Genomic DNA, 21,138 nt, shown 5'->3' with positions numbered 1-21,138 from the left:
TCTTTAGTCTCCCCCTCACTTTTTTCAGTACCAAACAAGTTTAAATGACCCCAAAGACACAATTTTCTTGGCTGCTGTTCAAAGTCTTCAGGAGCAAAATCCACATCAGGAAAACACGGGATGCTGTGGGCAGGCTAGGAACCAACTTCCAGGCTCAACCAACACCAAGGGCCCCCCACTGAATAAAGAAAGGCTAGGCCTGCTTTTCCTGGGTGTGGCCCTGTGGAAACCTGGGACAGCTGGAATCGCACTCTTGGGACCTGTGACTCAGTCCCAGTGCTCATGCTCTGAATGGCTCCTGGGCTCCTGGCTACCATCCCTGAAGCAAGGCCTTGGCTTTGAAATATTTGCCTGTCTTTGTCTTTTGTCCTTTAAGCTATTTGCTGAGCAGCTTCTCTCTCCCCATGTCTCTCTGCTGTGTATTCTAGTGTCACACCTTGCTTTAGCCCAGTCCCTCAGCATATCTGACTCCATACTGAACCAGGAGCCTCTCCCAGGTGTGTGGCTGCCCACTTTTATCCTTCCAGCTAACCCTGCTCTGATAAAACTGCTCTAAGCTCCTCTTAGAATCACCCAGAAACTGTGTAGAGTTGGGAAAACACTGAATCACTCCATGGGGGTTCGACCTCTAAGCTGACACACACTTCAAGCATTTAAACTGTTATCATGGTTCCCGAGACTCTTCCCTACAACACTTCCCTTTTATTGAAATAACATCCTTTTAGTGTGGGCCCTTGGGCTCTTTCCTGGAGCTAGAGCTAAGAATACAGAGTCACAAATGTAAGATGCCTTAACATTCCACAATAGTGACACACTCAGACACAAACCTAAGAAAATGTCCTTGTCTGCAATTCTGTAGCAAACAGCCCAGTTCACCCACAGTCCTCTGCTAACAGCTCAGAAGGAACAAGGAGAAATTCTTAGGTGTATATGTGTATGTTTGTGAATTAACAGTCAACAACCAGGATTGTCTTGGTTCTTAATAAAACCATGCTCTGCAAGGTCTATGGAAGGAGACTGCTAGAGGTGGCTTCTGGGGAAGCTATTTGTGTGTTAGGGCAGAGGTGACTCAGCCTGTCCCATATACCCAGCACTGCTAAGCACCATGAGAAGGGACTACAAGGTCCTCCTGGAGGCCATGGGCATTGAACTGCAAACCCCAGGCAAAGGTAGACAGCACATAAAACCAAACTGGGAGCCTGGGCAGGTCTTATGGTCACCTATCCAAGCTTTTCATGGGGGAGCTGAGGAGTGGTGGCAACAGCAATGTGCCCCACTCCTGAGCCCAGGGTGAGACCAAAGCCAGACCTCAAGGGCACTGACAGTTTCTCCACCTCCCATGCGTATGGTGCTTTATGTGGTGATATAGTTCTCTCAGTCACACTGTGAGGGCCACGGAGAAGCCAATAAATACTTAAGCTAAGCTGCTTTCAAAAGAGTGAACTTGGCTCCATTCTTTTCCCCTGAGCCTCAACTGAGATCACAGGAGTAAAGGTAGCTGCTTTGGCTCTGGGCAGATACAGACTTCAGAAAGCCCGGGGTCTCCTTGTGTGTCACCACTGAGCTGTCTACAGACTGGTCTAGCCCTCTCCACACTGTCCTGTGTCAGGGTGACAGGCAGCCCTCCCCTCAGGAGCAGGGTTCCCTTCCCCTTCCCCCACAAACAGTGATCCTTGTGATCCTACTGAGTAGCTGCCACGTGTTGACCCTGAGTCAGGGCACCTGACACTTTTCCATTTGTTGCCTTGAAACCCTGCCAGCTGCTACAAGAACAAGCCTAGACCAGCCTGACAGTGGTGACAAACTAGCCCAACTGTCCTAGCTCCCAAAGATGTCTGCCGGGACAGAGTCACAAGCCACCCCCTAACTTGAGTCCTGAGCAAAGACAAAGGGTTACTGCTTTAAGCCACAGGACTCTGGGGTAGTTGTTAACACAGCATGAGGTAAGCAAAGGCATTCAACCACTGCTCTTGCACCTGGTTACCTGCTTCTCTTTGCCTTGTTTCCTATATGAAGACTGTTCCCTCTTTAGTCCAGACACAGGCCCCTGGGAGAGCAGAACACAACAGCAGAAACAGCTGTGCTCTGTACCAGTGCCATGCTCCAGGCAGGTTGGCCCACACCCCCACTCCCGAACCCCTAACCACAGTTCCCAAGGCCCAGGGAAGCAAGTATTCAGATTCTTTCTGCAGACAGACAGGCAGGGATCTGCGGGCACAGACTGGTGACAGCAGCAGCGTCCAGGAGCACAGGCTTTAAGCACTGACTGTACGAGTTTCCAAGTGAGGAAGAGCAGGGGGTGACTCACCGAGGGCACAGGCAAGCTGCCGTGCCGGTTGAGAAAGGAGTTAGACACGGATACACTGAGGCCCTGAGCGGCACTGCCGTCCTCGGGAGTGAAGGCCACTTTAGTTTGCTGGACACAGTAGGAGACAGAGAAGGAAGAAGCAGCATAGGAGGCCTGCTGGGCAGAGGGCGAAATAGAAGGCAGGGAGGAGGAGAAAGCAGAGAATGGTCAGCACAGGCAGTATAGCTGTGGAGTCTAACAAATACCGCTCGGGGGTATCCCACAAGGGATGGCTGCCTAAGTGAGAGGCCCTGCTATACAGCCTTATGGCCGGGCTGACCTAGAACCCTGAACTCTTCAGAGCTGGTAGACCTGTGTGGTCATCCTGGATTCAGAGCTCAGACCCCAGGCAGTCTACCTGTGCTTGAATCTGGGCCCCATTAGAGCCCACCTACTGGCCTTGGGCATTTCTTAGAGAGCTTGGAGGTCAGGGTCCTTGAAACTGGGGTCTCTCGCACCTTGTGTGTACATAGTGCCATGCATAGAGCACTACAAGTCCTGCCTGTCACTGTATGTGCACAGCTCCTGAATTTGTGTGCTAGAGATAGGACACAACCAGCAACTGGCACAGCCTGTCCTGTGGTTGGTCAGGGCTCACCTGGAGCTGGTTTCTAGGTCTTTGGATAGCCATGGCCTGGGAATAAGTTCTTCTAGTTCCCAGTCTCTCTTTATAAACAGTGGGGATATCAGGAACTGTGGGGAGAACTGTGTGAACCTAACCTGTTTGGGGAGGTCCCTAACTGGCTGATCTCTCTTCATCCTGCTGTATGATGGGACAGAATGCCTCATGTTATGCACTTGGAATGGTTCTGTCCTACATTTGTGTAAGGAATCTGCCTCTAGCTGTTCAGAATCTATGGACTTCTCACTATAAAGATGCCCAGGGAAACTGTCAGGTCATGGAGGAGCAACCTCACTAAGGAGCTGTCAGCAGTGGTCCCTTGGGTCAGCATTTCTGTTCCCATAAAGATGACCTTTTGGGAAACAAACACAGTGGTTTAGACCCCATTTAGTATCACAGACAGGGCTGGGTCCCCAGGTTCTGGATCTCAGCTCAACCTTTCATCTCTAAAAGAGGCTGCCTCGGTCAGCTGAGAGCTTCTTTGCAGAAGCAAATGCCTACTGAGCTAGCTGGCTATGGCCTATGAAGGCTGAACAACTCAGAAACCTGAAGCTATGCTAAGTCCTAGGTAAACAGGGCTCACTTATTCACAATGCACAGAAAACAGTTTTTAGCTCAACACACACTTCTTTTTTCTTGCCAGAGACTGGACTGGCCAGCAAGGTAGCAAAGCAGCCCACACAGCTCTGCAAAGGTTAGGACCTCCCCTCTGCAGTCTGGCTAGCCCAGAGAATCTGACCTTGAACCCACCAATGTCTGCAGCAAGTTGGGAGCAGTGGCAGGTTCAGTGCTCTGCAGCCCTGCGGAGTGAGATAGCTTTGCAGGACCCATTGCAGAGGCATGCAAAGACCACTGCTGGGGTATAGCACAAAATGGCTCTGTCTAAAGTTGTCCTGCTTCAGGGGCCAGGGATGGCATGGAAGTCACTCCATACAGTTAGGCCCATTATGGAAGTCAAGCGCACAGATGGCTACACAGACAGTGCTCTGTGCTTTGATTGAGTCCCTCCTGTCTATGAGGTCTATGTTAGAGCCAAGAAGAAAGGGAAGGCACAGAGACTGTCAGCAGAAAATCAAACATTCTGAGTGAAATAAGTCTGGCCCAGTTACACAGGCTGTTCTGCAAGAGGCCCTTTGTACCCAGGGTGGGGAGATTGCAGTGTGGGTGATAGACTGCTGCTGAGTATCTGGGAAAGAAGTGGAGGCACCAAGTGGGATTCAGTGACTTGAATACACCTAAGTCTAGGGTTCCACCATGTTGATGAAAAGCAGGTTCAACCTGGTCCCAGAAGGACCGCTCTAGTTCTTGTAGGCCTGCTAGAACTGGAAGGTCTGGTCACCTGCAGCCATGCCAAAGACACAGATGGGGAACTGCTTACCAGCTGCCGCTGCTTGGGAGGCAAAGCGGGTGGAGGGGCCAGATCCTGCGTGGAGTCACTACCGCAGAAGGAGTCACTGAAGCCGTAGACCTCCATGAGCATTTTGTTCTTCTGCTGGTAGATGTGCTCACTCTGCGGTGTCTGGTAGAACATGGAGGGCTGTGGCTCTGAGTAGTCCTCCAGCAGCTGCATGTAGGCCAGCACTGTGGACAGAGGGGGCTGCTGTTCTCTCACCAGTGTAGAGCCCACGGAGCTGTCCCCACCAGCTCTCACGCTCTCAGGGCCCCGAGGAGCAGAAATGCTACTCTGGGTGTTACTATAAAGGTGGACACGTGCCATCACCCAGCTGGTCACACTTATAGAACCCTCCTGTGCATGGCAGGCTGTGGATGTGATGACTGTCACGTTTTCCCACTGTAACTGATATCTACCAGGGCTACTGACGCTGGGGGAGGTTGTAATATGGGAAATTTCTGTACTTTCCATTCAATGTTGTGAGCCTAAAACGGCTCTGCAAACATAAGGTTCTGTATAGAGAAAGCACAAAGGACACTTTGCTCCCTTCCTGCACAGGTATTGGGGGTTTCCACAGATGGGGAACAGTCCCAAGGCTCTTTGGGACTATTCAGCTTCAGCCTGTCCTTGGGCTTAGTCTTATCTGTATTATTTTGGACCAAATAATGAACACGCATAGGGCTCCCGATTTTTCCATCTTACCATTGACCTACTGTGCCTGGGGCTCCCCATCCACAGCCTTCTTACCGTTTTCCCTCTTGTCTCTCCCTACAGTTTATATCTAGCAGTCTATGGCCTTTACTCACTGTTTGTTGAGGATGCACTATATATGCAGGCATGGGCACAGATGCTGGGAGTACACAGGACCAGCAAGGTGAATCCTCTGCCTTATGGGGGGGTTCATACTCTCATTGGGTCAACAGAACACACAGACACACACAGACACAGACAGACAGACACATAGACACACAGACAGATACAGACACAGACACACACAGACACACACAGACACACAGACACACACACACACACACACACACACACACACACACACACACACACACACGGTGTAGTTGCCTCACAGAGAAAGAAAAAGTGTGATGGCTGTGGGGTGCTGCTTTAGAATATGGAAGGATGACCTGAGGATGGGACAAGAGCTTCTACCCTAGTCCACAGGTGATACAAAGGCCTAAGACTGGGGAAAGTAGAAAGGTTGGGCAGAGTACAGCTTGTACGCAATCAGGGAAGGAAGGCTGGGCTGCATTCCAGAGAGGCTGCCTGCAGCAGGCTTTATTCTGAGCACCAGGAACCACCCACAGCAGGGCTCCACTTGGAAGTTATGTGGGCCTGACTCACATCACAGAGTAACTGGAAATGACGCTAAGTCTGTTCAGTGACGGGAATCTAAGGGAGTTGTAGTGGGGGATAAGTGATGTGGACAGGGCCTTAAACACAGATGGAGCAGGATTCACTACGGCCTTCGCTGTAAGGCCTGAAGCTCTAGCAGGTCAGGACCTATGTCTGATTCCATCAATGTTTGTAGAATGGGTGAATGAAACATGTTTCCAGCAAGTACCTCTAGGGACTTGTCAGCTCACTGTTTCTATCTGAAGAGACAACAGGCCAGGCCAGCAAGAGGGACAGAGGGTGAGGGAGAAAGTACACAGACCCTAACTGAAACATCTGTTCTGCCCCTGCTACAGATGCCCCTTGCACAGGAGGCTAAGCTGATATCTCCCAGCTAAGCTGCCTGTCACAACCTGTCTGCCTGGCAGGCCAGCCTCTTTGCCTTAGCAGGGTGGCAGTCAACAACAGCAGGGTCCTCATGTGCCTGGGGAGTTGAGAAGCCAGAGGAACAAAGTCCAGCTGCCACATGTCATGACCTCATCCTCTCCACCTCTCCAAAGGCAGGTGCAGGACCAGCAACCTCCCAAGGTGGTCTGTTCCTGAGTAACCTGGGCCTCATTGCCCACAGAGCTAGAGTTCTAGAGCATTATGCTTAGAGGTGTGAATGCTGCCCTGAGAGCAGAGAGAAATCAACGATGGCCTTCCATCCATCTCTACCCTAGGGCACTAGAACCCTCCCTACATACATGGAAGGGCTGGTAGAGAGAAGGACATACTTAGTTAGGACTGAATATCAGTTCACTCAGCGAGAGGGCAAAATTGAGAACTGTGAAGAAAAGGAGCCTAGGCTTTGGTCCTAGGCTTAGGACAGAAGGACCTAGGTCAATGTGTGACAGAAACAGGGACAGCATCTTCCAGGCAAAAACTTTCTCCTTAGGTCACACCCCAAAAGACCACTAGTTAGAAGGCAGAGAGTGCACCTGTCCCTGGCACCCTGTGTGGGGCCTAAAGTGTTGGCAAAGGACTCTTGGCAGGTCCTCCTGGTGTTTTTGCTGAAAGGAAGGTGGCTGTGTTTATTTCACAGAATACAGAACTTGTTGGCTCTGCTGTGCACTGACAGATCATGGCTGTGTTCACCACGGCTGAACATGGAAGAGAAGTGCTCCCACTGCCCCTCAATCCCCACAGCAATGCTAGGTGACCCTAGCCCCACCATAGCTTTCTGGAAGGGCCAAGCAACTTCTCTACCTGTGCCATCAAGCTGGTCTCCCCAGGACTTTAAAACCTCTTGATGCTGAGGTCCCAGTAGAGACCTGCCAGCTACACACAGAAAAACAGCAGTGAAGTTCTCCCTCCCAGGACTTTTTTTCCATATTGGGCAGTGACTCAAATGCCTGAGGAGCCATCAAAGCTGGGAATGCTTAGCTGCACACACTTCTTCAGACATGGGCTCTGAGAATATCAGTACCCTACAGTGTTCAGGTACTCCCACAGCTACCCTTAACAAGAAGTGATGTTAGGGCACCCCTTAGTGAGAACGTGCCAAGTATAAGGGTTGATATTCATTCCTCCTTTTCTCCAAAGCACTTCTATGTAGTTTCCCATTGGCTCACACACGGAGCTCTCCCATTGACCTCTATGGGAGTGAAGGGCAGACTCTGGAGCAGGAGTCAGCTCAGGGTGCTTCAAGTTCGAGGCTCGTTCACTGAACAAAGATGACCCCTTCATGGGGGGTGGGGAGGAAGACCTTTGTTGAAAACACAGTAGGTCTTAAGGATGGAGAACAAAGCTTCCTCCTGGGCTTGGGTGTGCTCAGGCCTGGGCAGGCTCAAACTTACACTGCTTCTCACCTGCTGTTCTGAGGCCTGGCCTGGAAAACTAACTACATAAGCTTCCACTCAGAGTCATCACCTTGAACCCTTGGCTGCCCTCAGGACTCTGCAAGAGAAGGTGCTTTAGCCATAGCAGGACAGAGCTTCAGTGGCTTTTCCTGCCACACAAAAACCAAAAACTAAAAAAAACCCCAAACAAACAAAAAAAAAAAACAACCAACCAAACAAAAACCATTTTCAGCCACTTGAGATGAACAGAGCAATGGCCTTGCTCTCCCTGTCTGCCACCACCCTCTCTGCAGGCTCTGCTGGGGGCTTCGGACCACACTCGTCCTAAGAGGAGCAAGCAGGAGGCGTCACCACTCATCTGGCATAGAGCATCCTGTTCTACACCCTAGTCCGTAGGACTCCTTTGACAAGAAAGCAGGTACCCCCTCCCCAATGTTGATAGTGCTCTGATATCAACAGATATCAGAGGAGGAGGAGAGGAGAAGTCCGGAAAGATCTGTTCCCAACTGCTGAGTGTTCTTTCCACAGAGCTTGGTCTATAATAAGCTAGCTTACAGGATACATGGAATGACATCATTAGTTTGTAGACCAGTCCTCTCTGAGGCTGGGGACCACCCTAGTAAGGCCATCACAAAGCTATGAGACATCTTGGGTGTTGGGGGTGTGGTTACAAACTAGGCTGCTCTGGTCCTGAGATGGCTCTGCTGGGTATAATGAGGCAGGTCTTCTTTGGGGAGTAGAAAGCCCTTACTTATTAGGTTGTTGAAGTGCATATTTAGTTTCAGGTCCCCAAGGTTAGAAGACAGTTGGGCTGTTGGGCCACACACATCAAAATGGTGACATCTGTACTGCCAGGGGAAATCTGAGAACAGTGTTAGTGAAGTGAGGGAGAGGGTGGGGCAGTGTGGCCTGCGAGTTTTCCATGTGGAGCAATTGGAGAGGGAAGACAAAAGATAAAATGTCCAGAAGGTTACTTAGTAATGCTATGGCAAACTTACAGTTGGAAACTGTCCACAATACAAGCATTCCACCTTCAAGATCCACCCAGCCTAACAACATCTATCTATTAGAGCATCTAGTCCAAGAGCTGACCTCAGGCCTCCGGCCCGCAAGCTCTGATCTAGGTCACCGTGAGTACCATGTCCACATCGGGACATCCCTCCGAGGCTAGACAGGCTCTGGTTATACACAAAGGTCTATTTCATTGTGTATAGCAGTGCTGCTGTGTGCCATGACACTCTGGTGCCTTTGCCACCACTTGGGTCTGAATGCCATGATAGTCAGTTGCCTTTGTAACTAGTGTTCAGGTCAAAAGGGCCAGTGGGTTGCATTTGTAGAGGAGAGATACCTGGAAACATCAGGCCTGAGATTTCAAAGACCACAGAGGAGAGGTGAGCAAATTAGACTTTCGAGGACCATGAGTAATGATAACATTGGGCCCCTGGACACATCCACATGTACCTATGAGCCTGTCCTATATGAAAGACACGGGCTTGATTTTGGTCTCTGGTTTGGGCTAAGCAAAATATAGTACTGTTGAGGGTTACAAAATGTGCTTGCAGAGAGTGCAGAGAACTTACTGTGTTTGTTTTTCTTCTCTGGTAGAGGAGGTGGCTTCTCTGGGTCACCCGCTGACCCAGAAACACTGAAATCACCCACAAACTCAACAGGGGCGGAAGAAGCTCCCTGCTGAAAGGGCAGGATAGCAGCAAAGGGCGGGTAGGACACGGGCTGGACTGGGTTCTGCAGGTCATCTTCCGAGATGTTGTCATACTGTGAGGGGTGTCGCTCATAGGACACCCTGCAGCCAGAACTGTCCGTGGTCTGGGAGACTGCACTCCTACGCTTCTTCTCAGGAAGGGCAGGTGGAGTGTCTGTCTGCTGTCCCTCCTGGGGACAGCTGCCCAGAGGCAGCTGGAAAGGGTGGCCAAGAAATGGAGGCCCAGATTCCCCCATGGACTCTGGCAGTGGGCTGAGGCTACAGGCCGCCTGTGGAGGGGTCTGGTCTACATTGGAGAGGTCTTGCTGGAGGAATTCATAGTCAGGGTCATAGTGATCTGCAAAACCATACAGGAAACACCCATTAGGTGTAAGCCTCCAGAGCCATCACCCCACCTGCTCTGCTCCATCTGCCTCCTTTATGTTTGGCCTCTCCTAGGGGCTTCTCCTTAACCAGATAGTCTTTATCTGGCATAAAATGTAGAAGACTACATTTTTGTTTGTTTTTAAGACATGGTCTCACTATGTAGTCCTGTCTGGCTTGAAATTCTCTGTAGACCAGGCTGGCCTAAGACTCACAAATCCCCCTGCCTCTACTTCCTAAGTATAGGGCTTAAGAATATGTAATACCTATCTTCTCCCGTCCTTTTTACCATACCTAAGAAAGCAGCATGTCCTTGGCCTCAGAGTTCATCCACGCACCAGAATCCATTAATGAATGAGTTTCACTAGCTCTAGGCTACTCCATCAGAGCAATGTCTCCTCGTTCATCTGAGGCCCACTGGTGCTCCCAACTGTCCATATTATCTATTCTTCATAGGTCAGCCTCCTCGAACAGGAACCTTGCTGACCTTGGACAGTGGTGCCTGACAAGGACAGGAGGCTGTTCATGCTTTCAACCTCTGTCAGTACCTTCAGGAGCTCACTCCCTCAGATCTTTATATGTGTACATGATGAGTTAGCTGTACATGGCCAGGTTAACTGCCTGAACATCTGCTATGTGCTATGTGTATATGTGTGTGTGTGTGTGTGTATATATATCACTGTTATTTCATACATGTGCAAACTCTTCCTGAGCAGACACCATCTTCATTTTGAGACGAAGACCGAGGAGACTGAGGCTGGATTTTAAAGAATTTGACTAAGATCATCTAGCTAATGCTTGGGAATCAGCTGACTGGATCCCAGAATCAAAGGACCCCAGGGAGCTCTGGAGGGAGGAGGGTTGTAATGGCTTACCTAGTGTTTCACAGCTTGTATTCCGTGAGCACTGCCCACTATCCCTGTCTAGGGAGGACAGCTGCTCGTCTGACCGGCTGAGTTTGCCTGTACTGCTGCAGGGGGACAGGCGAGGAGATTCACCACCGCAGGAGCGGCTGCCTCCCGACAGGCGCCTCTGGGTATAACATTCAACATCAAAGTCCTTGGGAAGAATGGAAAAGAACTTAAGTCATCCTTGGGAAAGACAGCAGAGACCAGAGACAAGCAACTGCCATGCCCACTAGCCCAGAGAAAACCCTGCCCAGTTCAGAGGCCATCTTTGATCAGGATAAGACAGGAAAGGAACTAGGAGGAGTGAGTGTGGGAGTGTTTCGACAGGGACGTCCTTGGGAGATGACCAAGGTTTGTCTACTGCCCATGTCAATGGGGGACGGAGGGGGATGGCTATAGTTTGCCCTCCTACAAGTGTCTAGATGTGAATAATAGTGGTTCTAAAGACTGCCAGGTGACTTTCAGCATTAGGACACAATCCTCAAACTCCAATTTTAGTCCTCCTCCCCAACCAACAGAAAACAGGACTTCATTACCTGCCTATTGATTCCAACAGGCAAACTGGAGCCGCTGGTGGCCCGACTCATGGGGGCGACCACAGCCACCCGGGTAGGGGATGGAGCAGACTGCCTTTTCTTGGGTGGTAATGCTGGTGGACTAGAAGAGACAGAAAATTCAGGCACACTGTACATCATAATCAAGAGTGCTTTAGAATAGGTTTAGGGAACAGGACATGAATAAAGCTTTTTCATACTTTCACTGCCTCCTGTTCTCCTCTTGTAAATCACTCTATAAATGCCCAAAGACCAGAACCAAAAAAGATTCTTTCCCTTCCATAGTAATCATGACTGGTTTTTACTGGACAGAGACCTAAGGCAAGCTGAAAGAGCAGAGTCTGTGCGAGGGCCCAGGCCCAGCGCCCGGCCCCCAGAGGCGTTCTTTGTAACAGTGCCAGGCATTTACCCAGGTACAGCAGCATTCTGCTCAGTCTACCGTCGACGCCCACATAAACAGGGAGGTGCTAGAAAAAAAAAGCTAAATTCAAAAGAGTTTAGAATTACCTGTTATCAACCACCCGGATGCCAGGTAAAGGGGGTTTGGGAGGTGCGACCTCTTCACTGGTGGAGTCTGGGAGCAGTTCAGTGGATGGTGACACACTTGTTTTGTTCAGAATCTCCATTTCTCGGTCTGTCAGAGGGAGCTCAGGCTGGCTGGAGAAATGGCAAGAACTAGGGATCACACATAGTCAGAGCACATGTGGCTCCTGAGAGTGAGGGGGAGGGCTAAGGGAATGATGGGGTAGAGAAGGAGCCCCAGGCACAGTTTTGGAGTTCCCATGGAGTTTCATCACTGACCAGCTACTGGGCTGCTCTAAAATAATGTGTCACATATTTAACGTGGGCCAGTTCTCGAAACTAATGCAAAAATAGTAAAGCTGTCCACTAGCCCTCCTCAGCCTTTGAGAGCTTATGCTGCAGTGGCGTTGCCTGGGGCAGAACCAGAGGCTGAGAACCACTTTCTTCCATGCCTGCTGCCCAGGCGGTCTTGGGAAGTGCAAGGCACTCTGGGGCTTATGTGAAGTACATATTCTCAAGTACCAGGTACTCACCAGAACTAATCACCAGACAGGGGACTGGGCTGCCACAGCTTCTCCAATGCTCTACTGCTTGCCTGGCTCCCTTCTGTGTCAAGTGTGGGCTCAGTTCCAAAGTCCCACTGGGACCAAGGAGTCTGCTCAGACTTACCCATCAGACTTGTTGGCTGGGGAACTGGGCTTCACTGGGCTTGTTGGTGATGGTCGTCCCTGCTTCTCAATGGTTAGCCTCACCAGCTCCTGTGAGGGAGAAGAGAGGGGATGGCACCACTGTACCTTTAACAAGAGGAAGGGCTTCAAGTCCCACATTTGTGCCCCCACATTTCCCACGCAGGGTGGTCTGCACAGTACCTGACATGCCTCTTCTTTCCCTCTAAAAATACCATAGCAGCATGCTACAAAGTTTCAACAGCACGGTGTACTTCCTCTTGAAAAGGGAAATGGCAAGTCAGGTGTTTAGATGAACATTAGAAACTTGTATCCCTGTGCAGTCTGGGGAGGGCCGCAGACACTTTTGGTTCCCTAAGCTGTCATGTTATGCACAATGGCACACTTAGCCATCAGGCTTCTGGCTTTTAGTGTTTTCCCCAAGTGTACTGGCTTAGCTGAGGCAGGAACTGGAGCCCCAGTGGACTGGCTGAGAGCCTTGTCAATGGACTTAAGAGAGTGAAGGTCATGTGATCTTCTCAAAGCAGAGAAATGGCTTTGAAAAAAAATTTAAAAACTGGTACTTTGAAAACAGCAGAAAAGAGGGCAGATCAGGGGCACAGCTTCCCAGCTGGGACACCTTCATCTAATTCCATCACCTTTTTTCTGAGACAGAGTCTCTCAATGTAGAAGTGCTGAGATTAAAGGCAAGCACAACCACTCCAGATCACTGTAATGATTTTTCCCAGGTGCACACTATGCTCCACAGTGTAAACACCATCTCGGGTGTGAAGCCCACTCTCACCCCTTCCTCCCTCTGCTAGCTCAGCAAGCACTCTGTACTTTCTGTTCTGCGTTGCTGTGGGCTCCCAGGATGGGCGCACATGGGCCTCGTAGTGTGGACACTGTACATTACAGTGCTGTCCCATGGACTCCATAGAAACGGACCTGCTGTGTGTGTGTGTGTGTGTGTGTGTAACACACTCATGGCTGTATGCTCACATGTGCAGGTGGAGACCAGATATTGATCTTGGGCTTTGTTTCTCAGGAGCCCTCACTTTCTTTTTTGGGACAGGGTCTCTTACTAGCACCTGAAGATCACTGAGTAGCTGAGGCTGGCTGGCCAGGGTGCTCTAGAGATCCATCTGTCCCCTGATTCCCTAGTGCTGGGATTACAGTTAGAGCCGCACACCTGGCTTTTCTGTGCACTGTGGGGGGTTCAACTATGGACAGGACTGTGTGGGAAGTACTTTACAAAATGAACCATCACTATAGCTTCATTTTTCAAAATCAGGAGGTAGAATTCATATACCACAAAATTCACCTACTCTAAGTGCGTGAGTACATGTGTGGTCCTTAACACTGCGTTAGGACAGAAATTCTATACCTGCACAGTCCCTCACTTTCCAGCTGCCCCTGGCAACCACCATTCTATTCTTGCCTACCCCCACCTGCCTCAGTAATCTACCTTCTTGGGGAGTCCGGGTCTGCTCTTTTTGACTGCTGAGCAGTGTTCTGGTATTTTGCTGCTCTCTGCGCTGGTGATAGTCTGTGTGCTTGAGGGAAGAGCACACATCACCTATGAGGATGCAGAGGCTAAGAACCAGCATTTGTCAAAGCAGTTTCTTTGACAACATAAAAACTATGAAAAAAGATAAACATACAAAAAGAAATATTATTAAAGAAGAGTTTTGCAGAGGCGAGAGGTGTCATGACCACGAGAGCTATTCAAGTTTGATGGCAACAAAATAAAACTTGCAGACACAGGGTGGGGTGGGGCAGGATCATAGCAGTGAGAATGGGGTGTTGCTCTGGGCAGCAGGGAATGGTCCAGTGAATGACCTACTGCTATATATCAAAAGCCTCAAGTATCTGTTAGGAGGATTCTATCTGAGGAAAATGTCATGGTTGAATGCAAAAGCTCAGCTACAGAGGATGTCACCACAGGTAAGATGAGACTGTTCAACAGCCCACAGTTAAACACTCACTACAAGTACCAAGTATGCAGATGTGACAGACCCATCAAGGGTCTGAAGTCAGTAATAATAAAGTCACAGTAGGAACAAAGTCACAGAAAAGCCTTACCTGCTTTGTTGGGGTACACTGTAAATTTTGGAAACAAGATCAAAACCTCTGTTTTTTTTTTTTAATTTAATTTATTTTTTTAATTGTATCTTCTAATTTTTTGAAAATGGACATAGATTAAAGAAAACTACCTCCCCCAAACCATGAGAGGAATGTCCATAGAACCAGATCCAGGCTTGGCCTATTCTGTTCTTGGAGCTACGTGAGAGGTAAGATCCTTGAGAGGCTTAGGCTAGCCCAGGAAGGGGCTTTCTACCTGTTGCCACAATTCAGAACACAAGTGTTAGAGGGTTGCAAAGCGAAGGCGGCTGGAGGGAGGATGCTTCTGTACTCACTCACTAGAGGAGCGGGCAGGAGTGGTCAAGGCAGCTCCCTTGAAAACCCCAAGCTTTGGCTGGGATCAAAGTGTCAGACCCAAGTGACTCAGAAGCCTTGAGTTCTCAATCTTTCTGCAATGCAGATGTGTGCTGCATGGCGAGCCAAGCTAACTCCAGCAAGGAGGGCAAAGGAACGAGAGAAGCCTGTGCATTTGCACCTGCTGACACACAACACATTCCAGTTCCTCCTGACCTCAGCTGATGAACGATGGATAGCTACAGGGTCCTGGGATGACAAGCACACACTTGCAATTGTGCCCTGAAATTCCAAGACCACATTATGACACAGTGAAGGCTGGGAAAGGGGCGGGCAGCTTTTCTTTCTCTGCCAATCTTCCTGCCCAAACAGAAGGGCTTTGGTCTCAACTTGTCTTAATGATCACACACAGAAGGCTCTAGAAACCTCTTCCATCTAGGTACTTCCAATATCTTGGTCTCAATGAATGCTCACCACCTGTGAATAAGCCAGGGCCCAGTACCTTTCGAAAGTCAAATCTCTGAAAGGCAGGGTTTCTCAAAGACAGTGTTTTAAGTTAACTGTTAGAGCCCCAAGTTACAAGGTCAGTTAGAAAAGAGGGTTCTGGACTCTTCTGCCAATAGCAGTACATGAGGCCAATGTTCAGTTCATGAAAATCAGTTTTCAAAAGTCAAAAACTCATTTGGAGATGATTTTCCTAAGAACTCAAACCTCCGTTCAGATGCTCAATGTGTTCATACTGGCCACGACAAAAAACACACAGCTCTGAATGTGAATGTCTTGGTCCCCACTTACTCTCCATTTTCTCCCAGAATGATACAAAGACCTGCCTGGCAGAGGGGCCCACACTGCTGTGATAGTCCTGGCATCAAGAACCCCAAGGACAGCATGGTGAATAGTGTTCCCTGGGCTCCCACAGAGGGGGCCTTCTCCACTGGAAGTACCACAGCTGCAGCCCAGACCCTGTCTATCACCCCCCCAGTCTCTGACTCTATTCTCTGGGTGCAGTGCCAGGGCACACACAGGAAGTCTGCAGCTACACACCAAGCTCAGTGCCACCCTCTAGTTCTTCACATACCTTGGGAGAGGGTCGTCGGTTCTAGTCTGACATGTTAGGAACAACCTGGCCTATAGGGACTGGAGTGGATTCCTATGACAGGAGCTACAGGACTTGATCACAGGAGTATCCAGCCCCAGAGTGTCTTTGTTGTTTTGCTTTGTGTTTTTGAGACAAAGTCTCTATGTAGTCCTGGCTGTCCTAGAAAAGGGGAGTTAGAAGCATCCTTGAGAAAATCTCTCACTAGCCTTTGTCTATCTCTGAACTTTACATATGAAAATCATTTTAATTTTGTGTCATGTATGGAGGCCAAAGGTTGGGTCTTCTCTTGCACTGGGACTTTGCTAATGTGGCTAGACCATTTATCTCATCAACAAGAAACCAGAATTGCCTATGTCTGCCTCTCTCAGTACAAGGATCATGGGTACATGTTGCTATGCCTACTTATTTATTCATTTATTTTTTAACCATGGGTGCTTGAGATCCAAACTCAGGTCTACATGTTTACGTGACAAGTACTTTGCAATTGTGCCATCTCCCAATCTTTCCAAAAGTTTTATATCTAAACATTTTTGTGTTGATGGGTTGATTGTGTGTGCAAGCAGATGCATATGCCATAGTTCCCACATGGAGGTCAGAGGACAGTCTGAGGGAGCTGGATCTCTCTTTCCACCATATGTGTTCTAAGGGTCAGATCAGGTCAGGTTTGGAGGCAAAAACTCATTACTGCTGAGCCATCTCACCAGCTGTAAAAGTTCTATCTTTAAAAGCTTTTGCTTGTTTGAGTTTTCTGGCCTGGCTGCTATCCTTGGAAAACCTCTGAGCCTGCTATGCAAGGGCAGGCCTGAAGGTGCTGGTCAAGTGACAAAGCTGTGGGATTCCCTAAGGCTTTCAGTAGAAGAAAGCATTACAAGTTTTTTCTGTATGTATCTGTGTGAGTGTGCAGGTGCCCACGGAGATCAAGAGAATGGAGTGAGCCACCTAATACAAATGCTAGAGAACAGAATATGGACCCTCCAGAAGAGCAGGGTGTATTCTTAGGCCCTGAACTATTCTCTAGCCCATATTATTATTTTAAATTATAACATTTTAGTCTGTATGAGTGGCTGAAGGCTAGGGATACAAGGGCCCGTTCCTGACATTTCTGAAGACAAAAGGTGCCATGTTAGAGGAGAAGTTAAAGGGCATTTAACTGGCACAGTACAGAAGATGTGAGCTGCCCTAGAGGGAGATGTGAATGTGAACTACTCTAGAGAAAGTTGTCACACTGACCAGTGTTCACCTGCCTGCTGGCTACCCAATGCTTGCCAGTATTTCAGACCTGACCTCTCCTCACACTCAGGGCATTCAAGAATCTCAGGAGCCACTTGTCCAAGGTCACACAGCTCATCAGTGGCATTTATGTGAAGATTTACACTGCAGAGGACAGTGGTCACTTAGGAACAATACCAAAATTATCTGCCTTTCAGACAAGTTTTGAGTTTTAACTCCCAACCCCACCCCAAACAACTTCATTTAACAACTGAATGAGCTCCTAGAGGGGTGGTGAGTCACTCTGAAGGAATGCAGAGTTTCTCTTCCAAGTAGGATAAGGACAGCCAGCTAAAGAGGTTGTGCTTGCATACTCCTGGCACTCCCAGTTGAGGGGGGCTGGCTCACACACCAGGACACAGGCTTATGAGGTGTCCTTGTTAGGAAGTGTGACTGAGGAGGATCCTTTGGGTTAAATCTCCCAGGACAGGGCAGCTGAGGGTGACTAAGTGTGTAGGCCCAGCAGGCATGTGTGAGAATCATAAGCTTGCCACTGAACCTTGGCTGGCCCATCAGTGAAGGTGTCTGCCTCAGTCAGAAGGCTGTTACAAGCATAAAGTTGGGCAGTGTAAAATAGTGCCATTAACTTTACTGTAAGATACTAACCGTAAATGCCCATGCTGACCAATCTCACTCCTTGACTGATGCTCTCTAGAAGCTTCTAGTAACACATGCCAGCTGACTAGACTCCTCCTGGGATGTTTCTCTGACTTCCTTGTCCCTGCATTAGCATGAACACTCCTTGCCGTGGCATGCAGCTTGCTTTTATGTAACCTGAAGCTCTCCAAGGCCAGGCCTGTGCCCCTGTCATTCATCTCTGTGTGTAGTCCTGTCATAACACCTCATAGAATAGAGTTCCTTACCTACTGAAGTATCTGTCTGTGGGCTAGTGTGCTTGTGCATCTGTCTGCACCCGAGTGTACACATGCATGTGCATGCTCACCTGCAAGGTCATGTGTGTACAGGTCAGAGGACAACTTTTCAGAATCTGTTTTCTCTGAGGCAGAGTCTCTCTATTATTTCTGCCACCATACTGTATCTATATATACTCAAGGCTCACTGGCCTGAGAGTTTCTGGCAGATTCTCCTGGCTCTGCTTTCCACATTGCTGAGCCTTCTCCTTACCCTGTTTTGGCTAAACTACTTAAAAGAAAGAAAGAAAAAGAAACAAACAAACAACAACAACAACAACAACAACAAAAAAAAAAAAAAACCCCAAAAAACAAGAAAACAAATCTGTGAAGAAGTAATTTGCTCTCAGGCACTGGCATGTTCAAGTTCTACAGGCTGTACGTGTGCGCTCCCATCCCCCAGGGTCACATTGAGAAATGAGCAATTTTTCACTCAAACGTTCCTTCTGCCAACCAGCATAGCCCTGCTGTCATGAGTCCATAAAGAACATGGACTCTGGAGTGCCCTGAAGCTCCTGTGGAAACCTGGTCTCTTGCTTCAGCTGTCTTAACATTTCATCAAGTGATTCTGATAGAAGAAAACCTAAACCATGTCATCTAGAAAATATCTTTGATTCCAAAAGCCAGGACAAGAACAGCAAGAGTGGGAGAGTCAGAACTCAGAAAGCAAAAGAAGACGGTGCTTCACATTGCTGCAGGAAGAACTTAGGGAATGGACTGACTGCCCCTCAAATTCTACAGACTGCGGTCAACACCCACAGTCTCTTCAAGCTGATGGTATAAAGTTGATCAGCTCTGTGATAAGAGGGAAGCAGTCATCAGCGGAGAGCCTTAATGTTAGCTTGTCCTATCTCTTCCTCAAAGCGAACCCAAAGTTCCCTGTAGACACAGCAGCACATGTCTCTACTTTAAAGGTGCTGGGGCTCTAGCTAACAGTCCATTTAGGAATGATTTCTCTCACCAAGTAATGCCTCCTTGGTCTTCTCTTTGTAATTAAAACCCTTTGGAGTTTTAGCTCTGTTTTCCAGAGCTTCTAAAGAACACTACAGCAAGAGGCATGTTTCAGGAACCTCATAGCCCAGCTGAGTAGGGAACTTCTTCTCTCCTAGGCTAACTAATGTGATTATAATTTTGGATTGAGGGTCTATAAAAGGGACACAGCTTTTCCAAGCCACATTTTCAAGTGTGCATTTAGCACCACATAATTAATAATGAACAGTGTGAGTACCTATAGGCTTAGTGTATTCCAGCATTGCTCTAGAACATCCTGCATTGACTAATCTAATCCTGTAATGCTAACATTCAGGGCCCTACTATTACCCTTGCTTCTGGGTATGTTCATGGGCATCATCAAGATGAACTAAGGTAGTAAATTGTCCAGGCCCACAGAGGACTTGGTGATGAACTTGGGATTTAAAGCATTTCACTTGCCTAACAAGGCCTTAGAACACAGTGACTCCTGCTTGCTGTGAGGCTCTTGTCATTCTGTGCCCTCCACTCAGCTTTGCTTCTTACCTACTGGGATTGATATTCTTAATCTGGCATCTGGGCCCAATTTCAGGACCTCTATGTCTTTGCTTCACCCTCCAACTGTGACCCCCAGTCTTCTCTGAGGCTTTTTGCGATGGCCTGAATAGTAAACATATTGATGACATCATAGAGATCAAGCACTTTCAGCTTCACATCTTAGCCCTGCTTTCTACCAGGAATCCTACATATTCCTATGAGGTGAGAAGGCAACGGTGATATACTGGGGTTTGCTAAAAGCCAGTACAAACAATCTCCATGGCATCAAATTGGTGCACTTCTCTGCCACACCTGAGATATTCGGCCCACAGAGGACTTCATGCCAGATGGAGGAAGGGCTGATGGTCTCTGAGAATGAAGTAGTTACTGAACAGAGCTAGAACTGGCCCACACATAGCTTTTGGAAGACACTCACCCCATTCATGTATGGTCTAAAATCAAACTCTTATTTAGCTTTTTCCGGCTGGCTGCCCAGTCAAAAGTGCACTTACCTTCACTCCGTCCAGTACAGCTTTGATGACACCCTTCACAGTCGTCACCATTTCCTTATCTTCTGAGTTCACACCCTCTAGCATCACCTGGTCAGACCATCGGATAAGGTTGGCGAGGCTCTGATATACTCGGCTATAGCAGGAGGAGAGGGCTGAGCTATGGGGAGAAAGTTTTAACAGAACATTAGAGAGAACCCTGTACCATGACCCTCATATCCAGAGAACACTCAGGAAAGGCGAGCATCTCAGTGTCCAGGGAACATTTTCTTTTTAAATATAAAATCTGTTTTTTTTTTTTTTGAGACAGGGTCTTGTCAAGAATAGCCTCAACTTCCTAATTCTTCTGCCCCAACCCCGACTGTGAGAGAATAGGTAAGTGCCACATGTCTCAGCTCATCTGTATTTTTTTTTGTTGTTGTTTTTGTTTCTTAAAAAGATTTATGTATTTATCTTATGTATATGAGCACACTGTAGCTGTCTTCAGACACACCAGAGGGCACTGAATCTCATCACAGATGGTTGTGAGCCAACACATCCTTGCTGGGAATTGAACTCAGGACCTCTGGAAGAACAGTCAGTGTTCTTAATTGCTGGGCCATCTCTCTAGCCCCATCTGCATTAAAAAAAAAAACTTTTTAGTGTGTGTGTGTGTTCAGAAGACAACTTGAAGAAATTGGTTCTTTCTTTCTCCCATGTAAATCCTGAGAATCAAACTTAGGTTGTCAGTTTGGATAAGTGCCTTTACCCATGGAGCCATCTTCCTGGCCCTTCAAGATTCCTTTTGATGGACAAATCTTTTCTTCTCTTTCTTGTTATATTCAATAGATGTTCTATGGAGGTTTAATCTCACATGTCTGTGTGTATCAGAGGAAGGACTCTGGGTTATGTTCTATCACTCTCTTATTTTTGTGAGAGTTTCTCAGTGAAACTGCAGTAAGGCCAGCAGGCCCCAGTGATCCTCTCATCACTGCCCCCAGAACACTGGATTTTGTGTAGATGCTGGAATTTGAACTCAGATCCTCATGATTGCCTGGTGGGTACTATTACCCACAAAGGCATCCCACTAGCTTCCAACATATCCAACACACACACACACACACACACACACACACACACACAC

General features: G+C 48.4%; 1 protein-coding gene across 17 annotated transcripts in view; it reads right to left on the bottom strand.

Moving 5' to 3' along the window:
• Positions 1-21,138, bottom strand: part of RAPGEF1 (Rap guanine nucleotide exchange factor 1) — a 106,003-nt gene that overhangs the window by 25,583 nt on the left and 59,282 nt on the right. For 10 of the 17 annotated variants that reach the window (XM_080927107.1, XM_080927104.1, XM_080927110.1 and 7 more), the window contains 8 exons: positions 20,019-20,175; positions 12,287-12,375; positions 11,603-11,752; positions 11,078-11,198; positions 10,509-10,692; positions 9,131-9,607; positions 4,348-4,550; positions 2,309-2,464 (listed from right to left, as the gene is read on the bottom strand). In XM_080927107.1, coding sequence (XP_080783233.1) covers positions 2,309-2,464; positions 4,348-4,550; positions 9,131-9,607; positions 10,509-10,692; positions 11,078-11,198; positions 11,603-11,752; positions 12,287-12,375; positions 20,019-20,175 — 1,537 coding nt within the window. The remainder of the gene's footprint in view (positions 1-2,308; positions 2,465-4,347; positions 4,551-9,130; positions 9,608-10,508; positions 10,693-11,077; positions 11,199-11,602; positions 11,753-12,286; positions 12,376-20,018; positions 20,176-21,138) is intronic. The other 7 variants (XM_080927102.1, XM_080927103.1, XM_080927097.1 and 4 more) reach the window with 2 other exon arrangements.

This window comes from Micromys minutus (genome assembly GCF_963924665.1).
Source record: "Micromys minutus genome assembly, chromosome: 13".
Lineage (NCBI taxonomy): Eukaryota > Metazoa > Chordata > Mammalia > Rodentia > Muridae > Micromys > Micromys minutus.
The sequence above is the reverse complement of the archived record's forward strand: the minus strand, read 5'-3'. Positions and strand labels throughout refer to the sequence as shown.